This window comes from Ictalurus furcatus, chromosome 17, assembly GCF_023375685.1.
Source record: "Ictalurus furcatus strain D&B chromosome 17, Billie_1.0, whole genome shotgun sequence".
Lineage (NCBI taxonomy): Eukaryota > Metazoa > Chordata > Actinopteri > Siluriformes > Ictaluridae > Ictalurus > Ictalurus furcatus.
The window spans coordinates 5134339-5160150 of NC_071271.1; the positions used below are offsets into that span (position 1 = coordinate 5134339).

Genomic DNA, 25812 nt, shown 5'->3' on the forward strand with positions numbered 1-25812 from the left:
CTAATTTCCTTTCTCACAGATTTAAAAGGTGGCTGGAATTCCACCAGGTCCTTCTTTCCTAACCGTGTCCCCCTCCGTGATCCTCATTTGCACTCTGCTTCTCCTGATTTGCATACAATTTCTCTTTCTCCTTCTACAGAGCTACTGCTACTTCCCCATACAGGCCTCACTAGGTCTTCATTTTTCTCTTCATCATCACGTCATTACAGCAAAAACATGCATTTTTGTTTTGTTCATGGAGGACGCACAAACACAGTTGTACAACCAGACATAACTGCCGCGGTGAGCTCAAAGAACCGATGTAAAGCTACACGAATTTGAAAGTCTAATGCTGTTCTGTCGATGTTCCTCTCAGAGCGGGAAAAAAACGGTAAAAGCCATGCTGTGGGTCTCGGCTGACGGTCTGAGAGTGGTGGACGACAAAACCAAGGTAAGCACGGCATTATCCTTGTACCTATTGAATTTTATGCGAAAACAGGAAATCACCAGGCAAACAGGGACCTTCTGAAAATGCCTCTCTTGAATGTTTCTTGCTGACAGTGTTATGTCTTGGCCTTAGCTTACAGACTTGCCATTGAACAAGAGGGGAAACTGCAGAAAAAAAGCACAGCAGGGGAAGTTGGCTGCTCCCCAAAAGCCAAATCCCACAACTAACTTTACTTTATGTCCAGCTACTGAAGCCAGCCGTCCGTGAAGCCACACATGGGTTTGAGGGTTGCTTGCTTGGTTGTTTTCACTGATGGAATAGAAGGGATTTTTGAGCATGGCATAAATGAATAAAAGCTGCTGTTTTTGCTTTTTAACAAAGCGGTTTGTATGTGTGAATGGGTGTGTTTTTATATCCTGGTGGGAACCAGATGTCCCCACAAAGACAAGAATATGGGGTCCTTACCAAGATATAAAAACACACCCATACAAACAGTAGTGAAAAGGTAAACGGGGGCCTCGCTACATCATGAGTACAGTCATCCTGTTCTCTTCCAGGCTGTGAAAAGGGAGTAGAAAGCACAAAGAACCCTCTTTTGTGTTCCCTCTAAACCCTCCCCCAACAAACCAGCCATCCATCGCCTCCCTCCTTCTCGCTCCCTTTCTCCCTGCCCTTCTGCTAATCCCTCTGCTTTGCTATGAGTCAGCGCAGAGACCTAATCCCCTTTTACCACTGTCCATATGGCTCCACAGCATCCTGCTGCATACACTCTGAACTCGGGCGGGCATGTCTGGGGTCCCGCCCTGACATTTAACAAGCCCCGTGGCCTTCTTTTTTCCCAGAAGTGTGAAGTGAGTCAGCAGCCCCTCCTCTTTCCTGACCGCTCCGGTCTTCCTGCTTTTTCTCCCCGGAACACAATTGGCCATCGAACTGCCTCTCGGCTCAGAGCGCTGGGCCACTCCAGCCGTTAAAGAAGCTTGAGATGAATGGGCTCCTCACCTGACACACACACACTGTGAGAATCTACCACTTCTGCCATCTCCAGCTTATTTACTATGCGGTCATTGTGCATCGCCTTTAAACAGTATCTTTAATAGAGTTAATGTGATCTGGGAATTTTACTGTGAATGAGATCTGTGTTTCCAGAAGTAATAGAGTTGGTTGAGAGTGACTAATCAGAGCAGCGAACATACCATACATCTTATCCCCGCCTCCAGAGTCTCAAAATCACTTTGACTTGTGAGCAGACCCTTGTGTATAGACCCTTAGCGAGAAAGGGGACGGGAAGCGTGTGTGTCTCGGTGCTCAGTGCTCTCTCCGGAACGACGGTTTTTCCTGCGTGCTACCTTTATTGCTCCACACCCTCATGCTTTTTAATTAAAGCTACTCTTTAAAAACCTTAACTAAACTCCATATTTGGGATTCCATATTTAAAAATGTAGTCACATACGAAAATCCATAATTGCAGTGAGAGCAGATGGTTGCGAAGTGATAAAACACACACTAGAGACTATGTGAGAAATGCTGTAATTGAAACGAGTTTCCATCGCATGTTGTTTCGTGTGTAGGACCTCATCGTCGATCAGACCATTGAGAAGGTGTCCTTCTGTGCACCGGACCGCAACTACGACAAAGCCTTCTCGTACATCTGCCGGGACGGAACCACTCGCCGCTGGATGTGCCACTGCTTCATGGCTCTGAAGGACTCGGTGAGAGCGCCTTGCACTTTACACTCATCGTTTAATTCCAGTGAGGCGGGAATGAGATAAGGACTGTACCGCAGTTCTCTCAGCTGGAACAGCTGCATGCAGCATGTTGCTGTACTTGAGGCACTTGAGGAAATGAGTTATAGCGTTAGAGTGCGGTTGGAGTGTCCCGAGTGTTCAGTCATTCTCTTGAAGATCTTAAACCCTGCTTAGAATTAGTGCTAATCTAAAATACTTGTCTCTAATATTTTGTCTAAGGTCATTTTAAAATCTTTCTAAGACGCTTGGAACAGAAATAAACGTGTTCTTCGCTTACTAAGTATTACTATATACATATTCGGATGCTGATGAAGGACTTTATTAGCTCCATGATGCCAACTAGGATTAAAAGGCTGCAGTACATCTCAATGAACACAGGCTGTGCTGTTTCCCGTTCTTTGTCTAACAGGACAAAAATAAAGCGTATATGTAGAAGCACCACGATTGTTTTATGATATCGCTAAAAGAGTTTTGTCCATGGCAGGGTGAGCGTCTGAGTCACGCAGTAGGGTGTGCATTTGCTGCGTGTCTGGAGCGAAAGCAGCGGCGGGAGAAGGAGTGCGGAGTCACAGCTTCATTCGACGCCACCCGCACGTCGTTTGTCCGCGAAGGCTCGTTCCGCGTGTCCTCGGCCGGCCAGCAGGGAGAGAGAGAGGACATCATGAAGCAGCTGCAGGACAAAAAGAAAGGTCACTTAATCCAATACCTACTGCAGACTCCAGATTGATTAGATTTCGCATCATGTTTTAATACACATTGCAGTTTATTAATTAATAAATCGAAAACGTCTGAACGTCCTCTGTGCAGAAGTGTGCGCCATCCCTGCAGTGCCACCAGGTAACGCCTCTCCTCCAGAAGGCGCTGCCACACAGGTAGAACGAGCCGAGGCAGGCGGGCCACACGTCATCCCACGCCGTCACGCGCCCCTCGAGCAGCTTGTGCGCCAGGGCTCGTTTCGTGGTTTCCCTACGCTCAGCCAGAAAAACTCGCCTTTTAAACGCCAGCTGTCTTTGCGCCTGAACGAGCTGCCATCCACTCTGCAGCGCAAAACTGACTTCCAGAGCAAGAACCCAGGTCAGTGATGCTATATACACAACATGCAATCGAATCCGTCACCAAACCCTCATACATACTCAAGTACTAGTGTTCAGATATTACAAGCATTAAACTAGTACTAGAGTAATTCTATTCCAGTTCTACTAGTACTGTAATTGTATTCAACAACACAGAAGTAGACGGTAAAGTTGCTACGATCCTGATCCAGAATCTTTAACCTGATATAATGTAGATTTTATTTTAAAATTTGAATATGCGTTGTATATGCGGTTAAGCAAAGAGCTAGACTGTAGGCCAGTATCAAACTGTACATATTTCTGTGTGTAGTTTACTATAAAATATATTTGTGAAACTACAGTCTTGCAATATGAACTGCACATAGATAGTGAAACAAGCATTTCATATAAATCCTACATTGTAGTGGTCTGGTATTTCATATTTCTACAATTTATTATTTATTTTTTTACAGTCCCAGGCCCTTTATGTATTTATAGAAAGAAATCTGCTGTGGCTTTGCTGTTGTGACGCTGCTGGCTCTCTTGCTGTGTTTCCCTGCAGTTAAATGTATTTTCACAGAAACTCTATCTCTAGAGGATCTGTGTGTGTGTAAGAGAGTGAGAGAGAGAGAGAGAAATAGACAGCCCTTTCTGTTCTCTGCTTTAATCCCTTAGGACAGATTTGACACTGATGAGAGAATCATGGATGGTGTGCTATTTGTAGCATCAAGACAGGTCAAGGATTTCCTAAGTTTGTTGTTTCAGTAGCATAAGGACTCAGTGTTTGCTAAAATGGTGGCTTCCATGTCCGTTATGGTCCTGACTGAAACTTTGCTGTGTGCTAATGAAGGAAGGAGCAACGTTTTACATGACATCTAGAATGTACTACACATTTTGTGTCATGAAAGCTTCAATAATTGTGCATACTCTCACTACATGTTCAGTAGTGTGATGAAGAAGCAAGACGTTTCATATCGACACTTAAAAAAAAAAAAAAAAAAGGTTCAATTTAAACACCCATCCATGCGTCCCAGACCAATTCCACAAGCTCTACTGGACACAATTATTTTATTACGCTCTGGCATGTAAGCGCTCTGTGTGGTCCCTGTGCATGACGTTTGCTTTGTGTAAACTGACCCAGTCCATTGATCCTCTCCCCCAGTTCCTGAGATGGACCTGTCGGTGGCTGCTGAAGCAGACAGCATCAATGCGCTGTGCAGCCAAATCAACAGCTCATTCACCAAACCCTCGGAGGACCTCGGCGGTCAAACCACCAGCAACGGCATGCCGGCGTGCAGCGTTCCTCCTGCCATCCCTCCTCCACCTGTGCCTCAAGGTAAAGGTAATCTAAGTAGTACAGTATGTTGGTTAAACACATACAGCCAAGCTCAAGTGAGGCAAATGTTCCAAAGCAGAAAATTGCAAAAACATGAAATACAAGAAACTGGGAAATAAAGACACTAGTAATATTATAAAACAGATTTAACCGTGGCTCGTAATGGATGTGAGATGTAATACATAATCAAGGGCTAAGACTCTAATTGGATCTGGTATCAGAAAAGAATCATGATCTGAGACCGAGCCAGCATCGAGGACAGGCAGAAACTGGAATTGGCTATGACAGGATCAGGAGCTGGAACAATGCCTGGAGCAATTACTGGGGCTGGTGCAAGGACTGTACTGTACCTGGGTCTAGGGGAGGGACCAGTGCTGGGAATGAGCCCAAGATTGAGCCAATGGCTGACATACGAGCCTGATCTGCACAGGAGCAGGGAATAAGAATGGATCTGGAGTTCCATGATAATTGCTTGCAAAAGAAGGCACGTGATTAAGACTTAGTGTAGAAGAAGCAAAGCACTTACTCAAGACCTGCAGAGCCAGGAATGGCTGATTGGTTACAAGCCAAAGCTTATGACTGAAACTGTTATTACATGGACACAGGACAGTTCAGTGACATAAACTAAACATGCTTCTTGCTCCATTAAATAAAATAATCTGAGTATAAATACTTATCGTGAGTTGTCTTGATGGTCAGTTCTGAATTTTGCATTTTGCAGTTACCAGCTCGTGGGTCCAGGCGGAGTCCCCTGTTCAGTCTCCACCTTCAACCGGCCACAGACGCACACCATCGGAAGCTGAACGTTGGCTGGAGGAAGTCTCCAAGGCAGTGAAAGCTCAGCAGCAGACTCCGCCCACCCTGCCACCACCACCTACCCAGCAGCCCCCACCAGTACCCAGTGTACCCATAGCTCCAGGCTCTCTGCCCTCATCCATGCAGCCCTTCCCTATGGCTTTTGACACCACTCCAGCTCCTGTCGGCCTGTACGGCCAGCCGCCGCTGCAGCCGGGCTATGTCCCTATGCAGCCCTACATGCCTGCCGTTGCTAACAGCATGACGTACCCCAATGCCAGCATGCCCGTGGTAGGTATCACACCCTCACAGATGGTCGCAAATGTCTTCTGCAGCGCCACTGGTTCCTCAAGCGGAGGCGCTATGGGGCCCAAGACCGGCACACTCTGTGGCGGTCCTTCGGGTTTTCCCAGCCTGGCCGGTGGCTTTGCTAGCGCTACATTCAGCAACCAACCTGCCTCCCACGGGCTTGCACAAAACTCACTCACCTCCACCACCTCTGCAGCTTCCAGCAGCGTTACACAGAACGGCACCACGACGAGTGGGGGTGGTAGTACCAACAACTGGCCAATGGAGAGTCTGCAGCAGTCCAAACTTCCAGCCGATGTCCAGGAAGCAGAGCGCTTTGAGGCCAAGTGGGCAGCTCTGGAGTCCAAATCACAACCCAAGGCCCCCAACCCTTTCTCCAACGATTTACAAAAGACTTTTGAAATTGAGCTATAATTGCACCTATATGAGCACCTGACATATATAGACCCTGAAATGACAAATGAAATCCCACATCCTGTTGCTTTTGGCTTCTTTTTGTTCTCCACTTTTGTTCCTCTAACATTTGCACCCGCTCCTCAAGATCACTCCTGCTCTGTAGGCAACTATCCAGTTTGCGTTTTGTCTCCTTCCAAATGCTGGCATAACACTCTTGGTCTGGGAACATGACAATATCCTAGAACCCAACATGCGTAGTCACTTACTTTTAAAGAATGGAAAGACTTCTGGGGTTCAGGTTGTTCCTGCAAATGGCCCCATCAAGCCAATCACATGACCTTCGACAAAACCTGCAAAGGGAGCAAACGACCGATTACGATACGGCCAAAACGTATTTATTAATTCCTCTGATCGTGGAAAAAGATTTTAACTCTAATTTGTACTTATTTGTCGTTTCCCTGTATTTATTTTACATTAACCCTCTGTGGAAAAAGATATTCGCATATAATTTTGGAGGACTGAGAAGCTGGGTCTCACTAGCCGAGAACAGAGGCTGCATGATCGGGAGACTCACGGATGGAAGTTGCTAGTAAATGAGAGTGTAAATAGCATGTTTTTTTTTTCTCACCTATTATTTATCACCCTGTTTGTGAATGCTAATTATTATTCATGCCCTGTGAGTCACAGCTGAAGCATCATATCGGCATCTTGCCAGCAACACATGGACATCAATCTGAGAGGCTGATTATGCCGATAAATCGCTTAGCACAAGAGCTCATTTCAAATTGACATCAGGGCCCCGGCAACGTAGTAAGGAGAAGAGTCTAAAAGCTGTATGTAAGCGATCGTGAGACAGAACAACGTACAAAGGTGCCTGTTTAGACTTGACCCTGATTACACAGTCAGGACTCGCAGTATGTTCGAATAGTACAGCCTTGACGACCTGGAGCTACATGAAAGCCTGGCGTTGTCGATGAGGAGGTACGTACATGTGAAAGTATGTGAAAAAGATCATGCCGGTTAGTGCTAACAGGCTTAACACTAAAGGTGAATGGAATGTTGTTTTTCCTATAATTGGGAGGTAAAATGCAAAGTGTACTGAATTGTAAAATTATGAAGAAAACGCAAAAAGCCCTGACGTGAAAATTCTCCGAAATGGGAACGATTTCTGAGAACGTTAGGGATGAGTCGTGCTGGAGGGGTTGAACGTTGTGATGGATTGAGCTGTCCTGGAATCATGAACGTCGTCATTTGATATGATGCCCGCTCGTTCCTCCTAATACGTTCTTTTAATTCCGTTATCATAATAAGAACATACATGTGTTTCCTGGCTTTTTCACTTTTTTTTTTTTTTTTTTCCATTTTGAACTCTGGAATCATCCTGGAGAATAAATAAACAAACGTAATAATCATATATCAAAGGCTAAAGTATATTCAGCGGTGGTGTACATGCTCTGAACAATACCGATACCGCCCTAGCCATCTATTTGTCCGGGGAAATCCTTCGTTCCAGTGCATCAGACATGTTGTGTATTTTTATACCGATGCAGTTCTCACTCTGCAATAATGATCCATGCTTTCTGGTAGTTTTGTTATTCTAAAGTGGTTTAAACGAACACCGATCTCAGCGTTAGGTCCGTGGTGTGTTCAGTAAGAACATGCTGAGTGATTAGATTTGATCAGACTCCAGCGTCTGGAGTTTCTCAGTGAGTAGGATAAAAGCTAGATATTCAAAGCCAGACTGCACACTGTGCTTTACAGAACACGGATGTTAATAATAATAATGAATAATTAATAATAATAAGGTACAGTATATTCACAAATTGATTCACTAAGACCAAACAGTTTGCACAAATTTACTATATTTCCATCCAACCAGTAATCTACAGGGTTAACACACACAGAGCCTGTTCAGGCTGCACAATGGGTTCTATTTCAATTTTCCCAAAGCGAATGTGTTTGTAATCTGGGGAAATGTCCGATCTAAACGAGCTTATCCACGATCTTGTGTATAAAAGATGCCGGGATGAACCCAGGCTCTAGTCCGTGCGTCCCCACGAAAACCTAGATCTCTTTTTGGAAACAAGGAAAGTAAATTACCTCATATACTTTTGATTGTAAACTGTAATCTAGCGATAAGAAAAACAGCGGAGTTTATTTTTAATCTTTATTTACAGAGTTTTGTATTTAAACCTGCATATTTGTATTGTAATTACATTGTACAAAGACAAATAAATAATATAATATTAAGAGCCGTTATGTTTGTCTCCTGTGTGTAATTCTAGATGGATTCTGAGGTCCATGGGAATAAATAAAGGAAAATGACTCGAGCCAAGAAAACCAGAGTAATGCCTAACTTTGAAGAGTAATGAGAAGTAAGGAATATAACACACTGGGGCATGTTGTTATAAGAAAACAATCAACAATGGGATTTTCTCTGAACGATTTGCAGTATTTAATGCTTTAAATACTTTCAACCATTTATTACAGACTCTAGAATATTAATGTCCATGAAGTTAAAAAAAAAACAAACCCAAACTTATTGACTGTTACAAAGTGCTGACACTGGAGACTCCTTCCATAAATATTTGAAAATGGTCAACTTATAGACATTTGTCTTTGTTAAATAAAGTGTTTTTAATCTGTTTATTTTTAACCTTAGATTATATACTGTAGCTCGTCCAGCGTACAGAAAATTCATCAACACCAATCCGGTTCGAGAATTCAGTAGTGCTGTGGTATGACAGAATTTAACATTCGTCCATGTTTTGAAAGAATGATCATGGGAGGTCATGGGAAAAATTTTTCTTCTTTTAGAAAATCACATTAGTAGGGCAGAAAAGAGTGTTCCCTTTCAGAGGGAAATCGACGTTATTTATACCATTTAGCATCACATGGTATAAAAACGGCACCTGTGACCCGCGCCGTCAGCCTTATTATCTTCAGCGAGACTGCATGTCGGTCTTTTGTGTAATTCTCGCAAAAAAAGACACTTCATTTCCTCTATCATTTTTTTTTTTAAAAAGAAAGAAAAATCTCTACTTTTCTGTCCCTTTAAAAAAGAGAGAGAGGGAGAGAGAGAGAGAGAGAGAGAGAGAGAGAGAGAAGTATGAGTGAGAGAGAATTCAGTAAGTGTGTTACGCCTTGTTGCCAGAAGGGGGTGCCATTTCATCAAAAATGGAGCGCAGCTTTCAACCATATACATACAGTATGTAAACAGCTGCTTGAAGTGATTGGTAAGGCAGTGAATAAATTGATAGATTCCCTCACACCACAGAAAACTCTCCTTTTTTTTTCCAGAAGTGCATGATGAAATGATGAGGGGGAAAAAAGAACATTTTTGGTTATGTGTGAGCATTGCTGTTTGTGAACTGCCTGCTAAGCTCAATCATTTATTTATTACTCAACATTTCAGACATTCTCAATCGACTACCAAAGGTTATCATGTTTATTGCCCAGCGATATTTGTGGACCTATGAATTGTAGTGATCAAAAATGTACTTGGTATAAGAATGCCTACACATAAAGGGTATCAGTTCTTGTTTGAGGAAATGCTGGAGGCTTCCAGAGTACATGACTAGAAATTCTGAAATTTTGTGATGAAGCTATTTCTTTGTAGAAATGTTTGAAATTGATCAAGTTGAACAGTGATAAAGAAGATGAACAGTGACATGTATAGTGCAAAACAGAGTAGACAATGTCTTAGCATAGCAGGGGGAACATGTAGTGACTCAATTCAATGTTATTTATGTCAAATAATGGCTGAAAAGCTCAAAGATAAGTGAGAAAACATTTAGTATGGAACCAAGTGGTTGCATTTGGACAGTTGGTGTGAAGCCCAGTCACATGTTAGCTTCATCACTAGTGGAGAAAGAGACAGCTCGTTCTCCCAATCGTCAGTTATTAATACATAGTACAAGACCTTTTATATTTGTCTCATACATGTTACCAAGAGCTTATGAAAGCTTCAAGCATTTCCTGTTACCTAATATCCATTTCATTCCATAACTAGTGATGGAAAATCTTTAAAACACGAATGACCTGTTGGGTAGAAACGAATCAGTCAGCCCAATGCTACGCCTCCATGTCCTCCTTGACGAGATCCGAGCAGTTCATGGGTTCTTCAAGAACAGTTCACAAGCAGAAAGCGCTCCATTTTTTCAGTCTTTGGTGTGGCAAATTTCTAGCTGTAATATCAGAGCAACTCGGGTATATAATATATAGTATCTCACATTTTTGTAAATATTTGATGATATCTTTTCATGTGACAACACTGAAGAAATGACACTTTGCTACAATGTAAAGTAGTGAGTGTGCAGCTTGTGTAACAGTGTAAATTTGCTGTCCCCTCAAAATAACTCAACACACAGCCGTTAATGTCTAAACCGCTGGCAACAAAAGTGAGTACACCCCTAAGTGAAAATGTCCAAATTGGGCCCAAAGTGTCAATATTTTGTGTGGCCACCATTATTTTCCAGCACTGCCTTAACCCTCTTGGGCATGGAGTTCACCAGAGCTTCACAGGTTGCCACTGGAGTCCTCTTCCACTCCTCCATGATGACATCACGGAGCTGGTGGATGTTAGAGACCTTCTGCTCCTCCACCTTTCGTTTGAGGATGCCCCACAGATGCTCAATAGGGTTTAGGTCTGGAGACATGCTTGGCCAGTCCATCACCTTCACCCTCAGCTTCTTTAGCAAGGCAGTGGTCGTCTTGGAGGTGTGTTTGGGGTCATTATCATGCTGGAATACTGCCCTGCAGCCCAGTCTCCGAAGGCATTCCGAAGTACATGTTGGCATTCATGGTTCCCTCAATGAACTGTATCTCCCCAGTGCCGGCAGCACTCGTGCAGCCCCAGACCATGACACACCCACCACCATGCTTGACTGTAGGCAAGACACACTTGTCTTTGTACTCCTCATCTGGTTGCCCCCACACACGCTTGACACCATCTGAACCAAATAAGTTTATCTTGGTCTCATCAGACCACAGGACATGGTTCCAGTAATCCATGTCCTTAGTCTGCTTGTCTTCAGCAAACTCTTTGTGGACTTTCTTGTGCATCACCTTTAGCAGAGGCTTCCTTCTGGGACGACAGCCATGCAGACCAATTTGATGCAGTGTGCGGCGTATGGTCTGAGCACTGACAGGCTGACCCCCCACCCCTTCAACCTCTGCAGCAATGCTGGCAGCACTCATACGTCTATTTCCCAAAGACAACCTCTGGATATGACGCTGAGCACGTGCACTCAACTTCTTTGGTCGACCATGGCGAGGCTGTTCTGAGTGGAACCTGTCCTGTTAAACCGCTGTATGGTCTTGGCCACTGTGCTGCAGCTCAGGGTCAGGGTCTTGGCAATCTTCTTATAGCCTAGGCCATCTTTATGTAGAGCAACAATTCTTTTTTTCAGATCCTCAGAGAGTTCTTTGCCATGAGGTGCCATGTTGAACTTCCAGTAACCAGTATGAGGGAGTGTGAGAGCGATGACACCAAATTTAACACACCTGCTCCCCATTCACACCTGAGACCTTGTAACACTAACAAGTCACATGACACCGGGGAGGAAAAATGGCTAATTGGGCCCAATTTGGACATTTTCACTTAGGGGTGTACTCACTTTTGTTGCCAGCGGTTTAGACATTAATGGCTGTGTGTTGAGTTATTTTGGGGGGACAGCAAATTTACACTGTTACACAAGCTGTACACTCACTACTTTACATTGTAGCAAAGTGTCATTTCTTCAGTGTTGTCACATTAAAGTATATAATCAAATATTTACAAAAATGTGAGGGGTGTATTCACTTTTGTGAGATGCTGTATATATATCAATTTATAAGTTCATGGCTCTACCAGTAGTGTTGGAGGCACAGCAAATCACAGGTAAATAACACGCTTGTTTTATAATACGTTATTGTTTCTATAGTAAAAGGGTTAAGGTTAAACAAACTTACATGGTGAAAGCTTGCTTGATTTACGTCGTGTTCTCGTTTAACAAAGAAAATCATGTAATCGTTGTTAGAACATCTTATAATGGTTGGTATTGATGTATAAGAGGAATAAAGCACCTACAGCTATGCTGTTATAGGGCAAGAATTTCATCGCTTAAATTTGTCCTACAATAAATAGCATGTACCATCATGGTTTATTTTATACCAATTAGGTTTATGCAGATTTTATGTACAACCATCAAATACAAATTATAAAAGAATATTTTACAGGTTATCAATCAGAATTGCTTCCTGTTCCCAGAATCGAGTTTTCTTAAAGCAGTAATGGCAGTTTATTTAAAAATAGACAGCTTTATTGAATAAAAGCTGGAACGTTTACTGATATCGCATTACAGTGCTCAGACGGTCCGTCTCAAGATATACACTTTTAATCACACTTTTAAGCTCCAGGATATTGTTTGTGGTCAGAATGTTCTGTTTTCTTGTCAGAATAATATTTTGGAGCTGGAGGACATCTAGTGGTTATTGTTTATCATCACTGTTCTGACACAATGCTGGAAGTGATCTGTATGGAGAACATTCCAGTAAAGTTTATGTGTATGTTGGGGATGTCATGCTGGAGCAGGTTTGGGCTAGGCCCCTTAAATATACATTCTATATAGCTACAAATACATTCTAGACAATCGAGTGCGTTCAACAGCATGAGGAAAGCCCACATATGGGTGTGATGGTCAGGTGTGAACATACTGTACCTGAAGATTCCGTGTCAGAACGATAAGCAATCACGCTTGTGGGGGAAAAACAACACAACAACAACACAAAAAATTTAATTAGTGACATGCAGAAAACAGACCACACTGAAAAGCAAAACCTTGCATTCCTTTTTTTTTCTCTCCCTATTAAGAATTAAATTCTGACTTGATGTGAATGTATTTCCTGTTTGGGTTGCACTGTATTTTTCCTTCATCAGTGCCTGGGAATAGAGCCATGCTGAAATGCAGTCACAACCTCCATGATTGTTTTCCCCACTGAAGATATCGCGTGACGTAAGAGCAATACAAAGAAGGCTTTGCTATTCAGTGCTGTACTTTTTTTTTTTTTTGCATGTCACTAATGTAACCTAATATTATTATTATTATTATTATTATTATTATTTTGTGTCAGATTGTATTCAAAAGCACTTGACTGAATCTCTCTTATATAACACACACTTGATGCATTCATAAATAACCTAGACCAGGGGTTCCCAAACTTTTCCAGGGCAAGGCCCCCTGAATGGCATTAACACTTAACCGAGGGCCCCCTTTTGCAAGATGTCTTTAAAACACATTAAAAATACAGACTTCTGAATATATCCCCCTTTTTTTTATTATTAATAATTACATCTTACATCTTACACATTACATTAGGAATTGATTGTGTGTGTGTGTGTGTGTGTGTGTGTGTGTGTGTGTGTGTGTGCTTGTGTGTGTGTGTGTATGTGGTTGTCTGAGAGTGAGAAAGAGAAAACATACTAGTGGGAGGGATGGGCTTGGTGGCTCCGACCAAATTGTTGAGGCCCCCCGGGCGCCCCCTGGAGGCCCCCAAGGGGGCCGCGGCCCCACTTTGAAAACCACTGACCTAGAATTCGGCTCTTCATAGACATACATGTTCTACGTCCTTTTTTTTTTTGTTTGTTTGGCTTGGCTACATGTTGTCTTCCCTGCCTAAACAGGTACAGCTACGTGGTTGATGAGTTTACCTGCATGTAAGTCCCATGATGCCTACAGTATACAGGATAAGCTGATAATAGGAAACTTGCCTGTGGTTGTTCCACGTCCAGCTCCAGCAATTTTGTACTACAAGCTCTGTTCTCCCTGATAACCTACAAGAAACGGTCACGTAGGGCGAGAGGAGTCTATAAGTTCGTAAAGACGGCTCGATTCTGGTTCTTCAACCGCAAAATAAACCTGCACACACGTGAGTTTCTGATTCCAGTGATTACTGTACAGTATAAAGAAGTACATCTTCAATACATGTTTCTTCTCTTCTTCCTCTGTTGTGTAAACACCAAAAGAAAAAAAAAAAAAAGAGTATTATGCAATAAAAGAGATAATCTGCACCACTTTAATAGTCGAAATACTTCCAAAGAAAACCTTTCGGCTTAATAAGGACGATATAAGATGTCAATTTGTATTGTTGGATGTGAATGAAAGTCCAGTGTGACCCACAAAATCCCTTCTGTGGACTTGATTTGCAGAGGCTCCAACAATAACATGTAATTAGTGCTCACTGGTGTCAGTAATTGGCCCTATTCATCAAAGTTGCCTAGAGACAAGCGCAGAGTTGAAGCACACGTAATGACATGAACAAATCTGATTCTGATTCATGAACCTGTTGTAAGGCAGCGATTTGAGCTTAAAGGGAGAATTCGCTTCGCCTCCAAAGACGAGAAGTCGATTAGTGAATTATAAGTGTTTAAGTCTTCCAGTAGGGTTTATGATTATATAATAACGATATCCAGGTTTCTTTGAACGGGCGAGGAACGTGGTTCGCCCGTCCAAGATTTCACAGAAAGGTCTATACAAATGTGCTCCTCCACTGAAGGTGATGAAGTCTGCGTTCACGTTTACAAATTAGAGTGAATTCAGTTATATTGGGACAGTGTTTATTTATAGCAGCATTTCTTTTCTGGTTTGATAAGTGAAAGTCAGAACTAACGTTATTAAGGCATTGCTGTGGAGCTGCTTGATAGAAATAGCACCCCTTCATTCACGTGACAATATTTATTTAATATTACTAGCGCAGCACTCCTAAAAAGTTCTGCTGTTTAACTGTTTAATATCAGATATCACCGCTTCAGAGTTTAATCTCAACACACGAAGCTCAACATTTAATGAAAGGGTTAATTCGTGAATTTGGTAACGAAAGTCCGGCAGGATTTTTTCCGGGTGTGTCGACAGGTCCTCATAAATTGTCTGGAATTGTACAGATTCAGTACGTAGCACAGGCGTAGGTGTAAAACAAAGCACACGGTCCTCATTGGATATGTGTAGCATTAATGAGGGTTTTTTACTGGCATTTTCGAGGTCTTTCTGCTCTAAAACTCTCATTATGGTGTATGGTTTCCCCAGAAGGACAAAGCAAAAGACATTTTAAGCAGCGTAGATCCGACTCCACGAGTTACCTCTGTCCAAATATTCCCTATCAGCTAACCCTGAAAATATATTACGCTGTTCTTAAATGTCTTACAAAATCAAAACTATTCACGACTGAGGTACAGAACCAGAGCCGATACGCTGTGGACCAGGGACACGTTCGTCTAATCCAGGCAGAGAAGAGAGAACTTGGTTAAGGAGATGTAATGCTATAAGCAGAGGAAATGCATGTAGGTATTTAATCAGATTCTGGATTCCTAGAACGTCTGTCCCAACGTCGTCTACGCCATCTTTCTGCTTTACGCTGGCTTTCTAAATGATCCTAAATTGTTCCCCATTGAAATACCATTCTGAAGGAACAAAAGCTTAAAGCAACAATAAATTTAATTAAAAAAAAAGGGGAGATCTTTTGCTGATTATTTTCCTCTAAAGGCAATAAAATCCCCACCCTCGGATAAATAAAGACATGTTTTATTCGATGTCATCATATTCTTTAATATGCTGAAAAGTTCAACCAGGATTATAAAAATGAATATGTGACCAGCATAATTACTTTGGTTACATCGCTTCATAAAACTTATTTCATGGGATTTATTCCAGTCCACAGGTCAGAAACAAACAAACAAACAAATAAACAAAAGCTGAGAATCTAGACATTATTTTAAAAAAAAAGAAGAAAAAAAAACCATCTCAAATACTCCTCCATAAACTGCTTAAACGAATAACAGTGCTACGAGTAAGCCATGTGAATTAGACCATTATAAACATCACACACTTTCATGAACTTCTGCGCTGTCTCATACGGTCACTTCGGTGCAGTGTTGGTCATGACCACATCTGTGTGAGAATCTACAAAGCAGACTGTTATACAGAAGACTAATAAACTGGTTATGATAGGAGGATTTGTCCCAAGCATAAATGAGTAACTGACCGGCTTTACTGAATTCTTTTTCAGCTATATGATTGCTTTTGAACAATGGTTATGATGATATTTCTCTCTCGAACAGTTGAAAAGATGAAATAACTAGCTAAAGTGCAATATACATATGAACTACGAGTTGTTCATTACGACATTAAATTCTATATTTTTTTTTTTTTTCAAAAACAATTTTTATTTGCGTAAACCTAGCATAAAAACATACCTGGACATGCCTGTTGTAACCGGTAAGCAAATCTCAGCAGAATGAAAGCTCTTGATGCGCACGGCGGTATTAAAACCTCTTCTTCAGGTTCTGCGATATGATGTTCCCGCCGTATCGCCATCCCCCCGCGTTCCCCCGTCCGATCTGAATCTCTGCCCCTTCACTCGTATACATCCGCTGAGGTTTAATTCCGGTTACAGCGGTGCCCATGTCAGCAGCTGCCTTCTAACCAATAAGATCGGCTCCGGAATTATCGGCGCCCTCGTTAAAGTGAAGAAAGGAAAGATTATGGAAGAAAGAAGAAAAAAAAGTCTTTGCGGTTAATTCGCTTATACAGAAACCTGTCAGGAATGCAAGCTTTTATGGAATACATTAATTTTAACAAAAGTAAATCCTTATTTTTTATTGTTTATTATTTTTCACAAAACCACATGTTCCATGTTCTAACCAGCAGCCTGTGGTCTTGTGCACGACCATGTGACCAGGTGATATTGCTTAAATACAGGTATGTTCAGTTAAGCGAATTAACCACAAAGGCATTTTTCCTAACTCATCTTTCCCAAAGGTGCCAATAATTCTGAAGCTGATTATATGTCCATTAAGCAATATAAGGTAGATTCATGGACTGTTTAAATGTACGAAGGCTTCCAGGTCATTGGCTGAGTGACACTAAATGATGCGGGCAGGAAACCCTGATAGAGCAGACATGATCTCATACACCTCAGATTTTAAAAAAACCCCAAAACAAACAACAACAAAAAGGCAAGGCAGTTGTATTAATTATCCTTATTGTAAATCAGAGCATAATTCTGTAGTGTGTTGTACGTGGGCCTGGTGACAATGCTCAAGCACCAATAATGTAATTAATTATTATTCCTGTAATCAAGCACACCAACTTGAACGCACAAAGGGTTCTGACTGTAAATCTAAATAAAATTCACCGAATAGTATTCAGCAACGTGTAAACAACAACAACTACAACAACAGCAAGTCTCGCATCCTATTCTCTGATTTCTGTGAATACACTGATAGCTTTCGACCTACTATTTTATTGTCGAGTATTTTCTGAGCGGACCTGCCAACAACGAAGTGGAATAAAACGTGATCGCGCGCCTAAATTTTAAGAAATACGATTCACTGACGTTAACTCTACACTTGTCAAACGTGAGCTAAATCACACGGATTAAAATTGTACTTCACGTCCTCCGTTATTTCAAAACCATCTCCGTTTCCCCGGACCGAACGCGAGCTCGCAGCTTTCAAAACGAGAGATGGCACGGTGGGAAGGGGGCGGGGCTTCTAGGAGGGCAGGTCAATACACCAACACGCCTACCGATCATTCCAGATTCATATTATGTTTAGCGTATGTAATTTTTATACTAGAGGAACAAAAGAAGCTCTTTTGTGTGTGTGTGTGTGTGTGTGTGTGTGTGTGTGTATGCAGCGTACTCTGATGGAAAAATGCCGCGCTTCTACGTGAAAATGCATTAAAAGACTATCAGGTCTGCAAAATCCAGCGCAACTATTTTGTGCGTCGATACGTTTGCATCATGCCGGAAGAAACGAGCCGGTTGTTTGTGGTAAAAGGCTAGTACCTGATTTGAAGCGGGTAGAGACTCTATGTGACACTTTTCTATGAAGTGCCACGCCCACCATGTAATAAACATTATTACATGCTCACAGTGGGAACTTTCCTCCACCGGATAGCCCTGAATAGTTCCTTTTACGAACATTAAACTGCAACCTGTAGTGGTATTATGAGAGTAATAAACATCACTGTAGGATGGTGCACCCAGCGGGGGGGAGGGGGGAGGGGGTATTAGAAAGTACAGGAAATAAATCAGTCCCAAACGGTTTCCCCTATTGTTTGCAAATCAAACTACAGTCATTTATAAGCTGCTGATTAAATTCAGCCTCTCAGCGTGGCATTAGTGTACATCTTTTCACTGACGTTGTAGGTTAATGCCTTCAGATAAGACGCGAGTGTACTACACGGGAAAAATGCCAGAATTCTGAGAGCACAATCTGCCACCACTCTTTGTGTTTCAGAGCCACTGGGTTCAAGTTCGTCGTTGTTTCTGAAGTCACTGGGAGTCTAACTGTGTGGCGCAGGCATCGCACACCCTCACCGGATGGTCCCAGCCACGAGAGGGCACGGGGCGGCACTGAGCCGAGCAGCCACCACACACCCCCTGACCACACGCGCGGCAGTGGTGCTTGGGCACGCTCGAGCTGAACGCCTTGGTACACTGGTGGCACTGAGTGATCTCGTGGTCCGGAACCCAGTAGTCGGGTCGAGCCACTCCCTTTACGAAACCTGCAGAGACGACGAGATGACACGAGGACAGAAGTCACGTCAGCAGTGTGATCAAGAAATACAACAGCGGGTGTAATAACTTCCTACAAAAATGGTTCGGGTCGCCAGACCCGTCTTTCTGGGTCTGAACAGGATGAATTATAAGGACAATATTTTACTGTTTGAAATGGATATCAGTGTAATAATAAACAATAATAAAAAGTCTGGAGATAAAGACGTTACACCTGCATGCCCACAGCACGTTTACAAACCGATACGAACTGCGGACGGACTTTTTGGAAAGAAAATACAAAGAGACGGCTTGCGGTGTTGCACTAGCTGGGGGTGTGCTTAGAGCTTTTAGTATTGTTTATGAATGTTCGTGGAGTTAATGCGCTTAGCACACTCACAGAGCGGGAAGTCGACCGCGGTGGAGACCATGTCCAGTGTGGACTGCGCCATCTCCGTCACCCTGCGGGCCACGAGTGCCTTGGGCTCTGTCTGCGCCACTGCAGGAAACAAAAGCCGCATTCAGTTCAGCTGGGAATTGAAAATACCACAACGCATACTGTATATACGCAAAAAGCATGTACTTTTTCAAAAGTACTTCAGGCTGTTAAAACCTACCGCAGTGCACCAACCAATAGTGATGTATTTAGGATGGTGCTACATTGGCTAGATTTAACGCTATTAACACGACGTCCTTCTAATATATCAGGCTTGTCGCATTCTCACCCTGGACGGTTTGTGCAGCTCCTCCTTGCTGGTAGCAGGCGTCGCAAACTCGCACCGGGTTCCTGCCCCAGCCTCTCTCGGGCACGGGCATGCTGCGGGTGGAGCAGGCCTGACAGAAACCCTCACCGCAAGCACGGCAGTGGTGCTTCCTCTCCGCCTCCCCGAACACCCGCTTACAGCCATGGCATTCCTTCACAGAAAAATAACCCATCCAGTTACACGTTAGTCAGAAACATCAACGCTGCCGGGACCACGAGCGCATCGTCGGTCAGATTTTCACTCCACACACGGTCAGGTCATCTCTTTAACTTACTGTAATTTCAGCGTTAGGTCTCCAGTACGGCGGAGCCACCTGATCCGTGATCCAGGCCGTGACTGCTTTGGTGGGACCGGAGCTGTACTCGGACACCGACTGGAGGACATAGTTAACACCGTCGAGCACTCGCTGAGCCGCGTTCTGATGGTCTGCCTGGAAAGATTCCGACTGGAGAGAGAGATAGAGAGAGAGAGGGATATGGACAACACATTTACTGTACAGCACAAATTCATTTTAAGTCTGAAACCCAGTTATGTGTTCGCTCTGGAAGTTGGATGAAAGTCAGATGAAAGGAGAAGACTAACCCCCTGCCAGACGTGCTTGACTTCAGTGCGCACCACGGTGCTCTCGGGGTCTTGATTCCCCAACCAGTACTGCCTGCTCCGGTAGATGATGCCACAGTACGGACACTCCAGCACATACCTGCACGAAGAGGGGCTAATTATCTACTATATCTCTGCTCAAGATGACCGAGGTGAACTTTCGAAGACTTGGGGGAAGTTGCGAACGCATCGTGCATCTTTCGAGCGAGGAAATCCAGAAGAGATGAGGAGAAGGGGGCGGGGCTTCCAGGGTGTCAGTTAATATTGGAGAGTTCAAAACACTGGTGCGACCGTCAATCATTTTACATTCATATACTGATCGGTGTACGCAGATGTTATAATGCGGTGAATCATCTGCTAAACATTTCAAAACTCTCTCACTTACCCGGACCAGGCGTACTTTGCCAGACCAAACCACGGGTTGTCGGTGGAGGCGGAGGTTTTGGGCACGACTATCACTTCCCTTCCACCTTCATAGCATTTCTGGAGACATTAAAATACACCGTTTGTCAGAGATGAAGTCAGTTTTGCTTTTGGCAAGCAACACATTAAGCAGCAAGTACGACGTTAAATCACCTTGCATATGAGAACCTTGTTGTTGTACTGATGAGCGTACTGGCATAATCCGTCTGCCATATGCGGCATTCTGTCCTTCTGGTGATTCATGCCGTTCTTGCAACGAATGCTAAAGCCACAACAGAAAAAGTTGACCCATCTTACCCTCAATTCTGCTCGCTCACAGCGTGTGCTTCTGACCTCTAAAACACCGAGTCATCTCATAAAAGTCCAAGCGCTGATTAAAAATAGTTCATGATGTAAGCTTGTGAAACCGGCATCATGTAACTGAGCTAAAAGCAGATCTTATAGCCGACACGCAGCAGCACGGAAACACGGCGCGCTTACCTGCAGCTGAGGCAGACAGAAGGGCAGGTGAAATACTCGTCAGGAAAGAAGGAGTACATGCTGATTTTGTCATCTGAGATTTCTCCGCAGAACCGATCGCTCAAGGCCTGACCGTGGGTGGAAAAACAAACAAACAGCAATGAGTGCTTTTCACACAGTCCATTCAAGCGTACAGACACATCTTTTATGCTATATATTTACACACGAATAAACAGGGAGGTCTGAAAGAGTGCAATTCTCAAAACGGCCACAAGATGCCGCCATTTATCGGTAGCTCTGATATTATAAAACTGATATCCGATTTTGGAAAAAAAACCAAAACGCTTAAATATCGGGGGAAAATAATCCGATTATCAGTCGATCTCTAATGATTTTTTGTGGTAACGATATAAATGACGATATGAAAATACTAACATTCAACACTATCGTTTGTACCAATTAACCAGGCTAAAAAATAGAATAGAAATTTTATTCACAAGATAATTTTTTGAGGATTAATTCCTCTTCCTCGTCTGGGGTCGGAACCACAATGGCTTCCGCCGTTCTTCTCGTTCATCAACTATATCGTCTATATTGAATATAGCGTAGATAGTTAAATTTACTTCTTAACACAGGCAGCCTATGCAACGTTCTAGTTAGTGTTACCTAGCACTAGTAGTCAACCCACTTTATTTTCTTTTTTGGTAGAACATCTGAACTTTTATTGGATGTATTTTTTATTCATCCCCAGTGGAATCAAAGATTACGCAGTTAGTGTGAAATCCGGCGAGAAAACCGGACGTGATACCTGAAGGGCGCTGAAGACGATGTCTGGCTGGCGTGGGGCTCGTGATGCCGTGCTCTTCACCTGCTTTGTGATGGTCTCCTTTAACTGAGAGAAGTCTGTTGGAGGTGTGATGGTCTGCGTGCCCACATACTGTACCGAGCTGAAGGCTTCTGTGCCCAGGCCCAGGTCATGGAAACGCTTCTGAAGCACGATATCTGCCGGGACTGTAGTGTCTGTAGGGAAGCACAAAAACACTGGGTTTAAGCTGCGGTTAACTTTTTTTCACAATCAGCGTTTAACAAAACCGACACGATGGCTTCCATGGTACTGTCGTCTGCAAAAAAACAAAAAGCAAGTGTCCAATCAGAAATAACCCTTTACTTACACCGTAAGTACTTTTCCCTCTCTCGCTACACATCTTTGGGTCACAGTTAAACAAATCTAGAGAAAATAAAGATGGCAGGCAGACTAATATTTCAGCTGTGATGTGATCGTCATGAGCAGGAGACGGTCAAATCTAAGGCTATACAGACGACTCGTTCCTCTTCCCGGAACGGACTTGTCCACTGCTGTAATTTGAATATAGCTGTACTTTGTGTATGCGTGTACAGGCCGCTCACCGTGACCCAGCAGCTGAGTGCGCGAGGTCTCCTGGAACACCACCGCCGCTGGCCCGAGGTTCGAGAGCGGTACGTCGAGCCCGCACCGGTTGGACAGAGCACGCAGCTGAGGTGTGAAGTACTTCAGATACGCAGCTGAAGCGCTTCCGAAGAAATGGAACATGTCGTTGTGCAGACGCTCGGCCCGCGTGCGGTACACGGCTACGTCGGACACGGCCAGCACCTTCAACAGCAGGCGCATTCTCTGGTTCTGTTGTGTTGCTGCGCCGAGCAGGCCCTCTGTGTCCAGCACAATCAGGCCCAGACGAGGCTCGTACGCGGCCCACACTCCGATGGTGCATGAAGCGGGAGAGGGAGACGTGGCGAACACTTCCTCGCCGTCAAACAGCACGTGGTTCAGCGTGTGCGATTTGCCGTCGCCGGTGTTGCCGAAGATCGAGAGCACCTTCACTCCTTCTGCCGCGCTGCAGCCCAGTTTCCTGAGGAAGTGACCTTCGTTTTCCACCTGGGAACGTCACAGAGATACGACTGATGGTTCTAGCACTTATTATAACCTTGATGAATATAACATATCATTAGTATGCGTGTTACTCCACTGTAGAGCTAGTTTAGTAGTATGGTATTTGTAGGCACACTTTACTCACAACAGTATTTATATCTGTAGTGCTTAAATAAAATGGGAAAAAAAGAGCTTGGGTTACAGATTAATGTACTCGAATTTTTGGCGCGTTAATCACCCAAAACATTTTTTAAACCTTTATTGTTTCACCTCTGTCTAAATGTATGCCTTCAACATGCTGTTTATTCTCACTTCAACCCACTTCGATCTGTAAAGCACTTTTAACAATAGATATTGCCCCAAAATCACTTTCACGGAAATCCAGATGCGGATCCAGGTCCTTCACGGACCAGCCGAAGAGAGCAAAGAGGAAAACTCCCCGAGACATCATGAGGAATCTTCTGCGTGAGTCTAAATCGTTACTCTTCTATAACTCTACACAATAACAACGCTTCATGATGATTTTAAAGCTATGAACTAACATTACAGAAATCGTTTAGCATTTTAAATACCCACGCACGTCTGAGGAACTGATGGATGGCTATAGACTTGCACTTGGAGGAGTTTAGGGCGTCGTCCAGGATGTGAGCTGCGTGTTATTTTCTTCTTCTGTGTTTCTTGCCTGTACCTGCGGTCACGTGACGTAAACATGATGGCCACCACGGTGGAGAGGACCTACAAAGCAACCTGTTTCTTCATCTAACATGGGTGTGCATCATTAGGGATGACAATAATAATGAGGCTTTATTGGTCACATATACATTACAGCACAGTGGAATTCTTTTCTTCGCATATCCCAGCATGTTAGGAAAGAAGCTGGGGTCAGAGCGCAGGGGCAACCATGATACAGCGCCCCCTGGAGCAGAGAGGGTTATGCGCCTTACTCAAGGGCCCAACAGTAGCGGTGCTGGGGCTTGAACCCATGACCTTCCCCAAGTATGTGTGTGTGTGTGTGTGTGTATATATATATAATGTATGTGACCCCAGATCATATATATCAAATACCAACATCAGTAACTGATTTTGAGTGACAAGCAGAAAATATTCCATAGTTTAGATCTGGTGATCAGAATAATCCAGTCCAGTATTTTTCCGGACTATTTTGCTGTCAGCTTTCGTTGAAATTCCTCTTTAATTACTTTTTTTATGCTTTATGGTAATATCACAGACATCAATAACAAAGCTTTTGTGTCTGTAAGTTATAAAAAATATTCTCTAGTTTGTAGCTTTGATCAGGACAACATGGCAGCTTGTTTTGCTTGGCGTTGTCCCATGCAGTGATGTTTGGTTCATTAAGATCTTTTAATTAACTTATTAAGGTGTTTCATGTTAACTAGCTTTGAGGCTAACTCTGCGCACACATGACAGTGTTTACCTGCAGGGATTCATTTTCATCGATGAGGAGAAAACTCCGTCCGCTGCTCGATTCTTCTTCTTCCTTCGATTGACCAAGAGACACTTCTTCCATCTCTTTCAGTAACATCTCCGACATTGTTACGCAATTTGAAACATTACACACTAAACACACACCATCTTGTTGTTGGTGAATGTGCGCTGTAAACACTTCACAACACTTCCGCCTCCAAGGCCTCGCTGATGCTTCCGCTTCTTCTTCTTCGTCTTCAGTTATACAGCGGGTTCAAAACAACAGGTTGGTGCATTACTGCCACCTACTGGCACCGAGTGTAACTTCATGACATTTTTCATATACTCTGAAATGACACTCCATGAATTATTCCATCCATACATGCATTTTCTATACCGCTTATCCTACAGTGGGGAACCTGGAGCCTATCTCAGGGAGCATGGGGCACAAGGCGGGGTACACCCTGGACGGTATGCCAGTCCATCACAGAGCACACACACACACATATTCACACACTACGGACACTTTGGACATGCCATGCATGTCTTTGGACTGGGGGAGGAAACCGGAGTACCTGGAGGAAACCCCTGCAGCACGGGGAGAACATGCAAACTCCACACATACAGGGCTGCGGTTGGAATCAAACCCTGGAGGTGTGAGGTGAACGTGCTAACTACTAATCCACCGTGTGCCTCACTGCATGAATTATTATGAACAGTAATTCATTTATTGTAATTCGTAATAATTCATGGAGTGTCATTTCATTCGTTCACAAATTCGTCATTTCATTAGTAAACGCTGTATCCTGTCAGGATCGCAGTAAACTGAAGCTGCGATGATGAGATGCGATACAGTTTAGTAGCCTCCGATTTGTTGTGACTCACTTTGTTGATGCATTTTTATGACGTAGAGGAGGAGTTATGGGAAAATACTTACACGAATGTAAGTGGTCTGAAGGGATACCCGATATCACCCATTTCACAGCTGACATAAAGATCCATTTTGAAACCTTAGAAGGACTTTCAACCCGTAAAGCTATCAGAACTTTGGCCATATACAAATAACTATATTCCTCCGTTTTATTTTGACTATACACGTATACATTTTTCTGTTATCATTATACTTGATGTTAAAATTTTACTCATTTTTTAAGTTGTTATAAAATTCATTATGTGAAACATTTTTTTTTAATGTTACGTTTTTTTGGGAAATAAATGTTTAAAAAAATTATGGGCAAATCACTTTCCAAACTTATTCACACACACCAACTGTCTGTCCTATTTTTTTTCCTCTATAATAATAATATATTCATAATCAATTATGTTCAGTAATAATCCATTTATAATTGTTCCTGTGAATCATTCAATTGTTACGGATGGATGGATGAATGGATGGGTGAATGGATGAATGGGTGGAAGGGTGAATGGAAGGATGGGTGAATAAATGGATGGATGGGTGGGTGGAAGAATGAATGGATTGATGGATGGAAGAATGAATGGAAGGATGGATGAATAGATGGGTGAATGAATGGATGGATCAGTGAATGGATGAATAGATGGGTGACTGAATGGAAGGAAGGATGGATAAATAGATGCGTGAATGAATGGATGGAAGGATGGATGAATAAATGCGTGAATGGA

General features: G+C 43.1%; 2 protein-coding genes across 6 annotated transcripts in view; one reads left to right on the forward strand and one right to left on the reverse strand.

Annotated features, from left to right (window-relative positions):
* The window catches only part of numbl (NUMB like endocytic adaptor protein), a 41547-nt gene extending 32596 nt beyond the window's left edge, over nucleotides 1–8951 (forward strand). For 4 of the 5 annotated variants that reach the window (XM_053646994.1, XM_053646993.1, XM_053646991.1 and 1 more), the window contains exons 4-9: nucleotides 356–430; nucleotides 1996–2136; nucleotides 2657–2861; nucleotides 2980–3246; nucleotides 4387–4560; nucleotides 5282–8951. In XM_053646994.1, coding sequence (XP_053502969.1) covers nucleotides 356–430; nucleotides 1996–2136; nucleotides 2657–2861; nucleotides 2980–3246; nucleotides 4387–4560; nucleotides 5282–6078 — 1659 coding nt within the window. In that variant the 3' untranslated portion in view covers nucleotides 6079–8951. The remainder of the gene's footprint in view (nucleotides 1–355; nucleotides 431–1995; nucleotides 2137–2656; nucleotides 2862–2979; nucleotides 3247–4386; nucleotides 4561–5281) is intronic. The other variant, XM_053646992.1, reaches the window with a different exon arrangement.
* A 6674-nt stretch (nucleotides 8952–15625) lies between these two features.
* On the reverse strand, nucleotides 15626–24658 carry si:ch211-11n16.2 (zinc finger FYVE domain-containing protein 1). The gene is made up of 11 exons (XM_053647428.1): nucleotides 24182–24658; nucleotides 22248–22752; nucleotides 21649–21860; nucleotides 20862–20968; nucleotides 20535–20643; nucleotides 20344–20441; nucleotides 19941–20058; nucleotides 19633–19803; nucleotides 19320–19509; nucleotides 18995–19093; nucleotides 15626–18605 (listed from the first exon to the last, which is right to left on the reverse strand). Exons 1-11 carry the CDS (start codon nucleotides 24296–24298, stop codon nucleotides 18373–18375), a joined length of 1959 nt encoding a protein of 652 aa, XP_053503403.1. The 5' UTR covers nucleotides 24299–24658; the 3' UTR covers nucleotides 15626–18372.
* Nucleotides 24659–25812: the final 1154 nt, after the last annotated feature.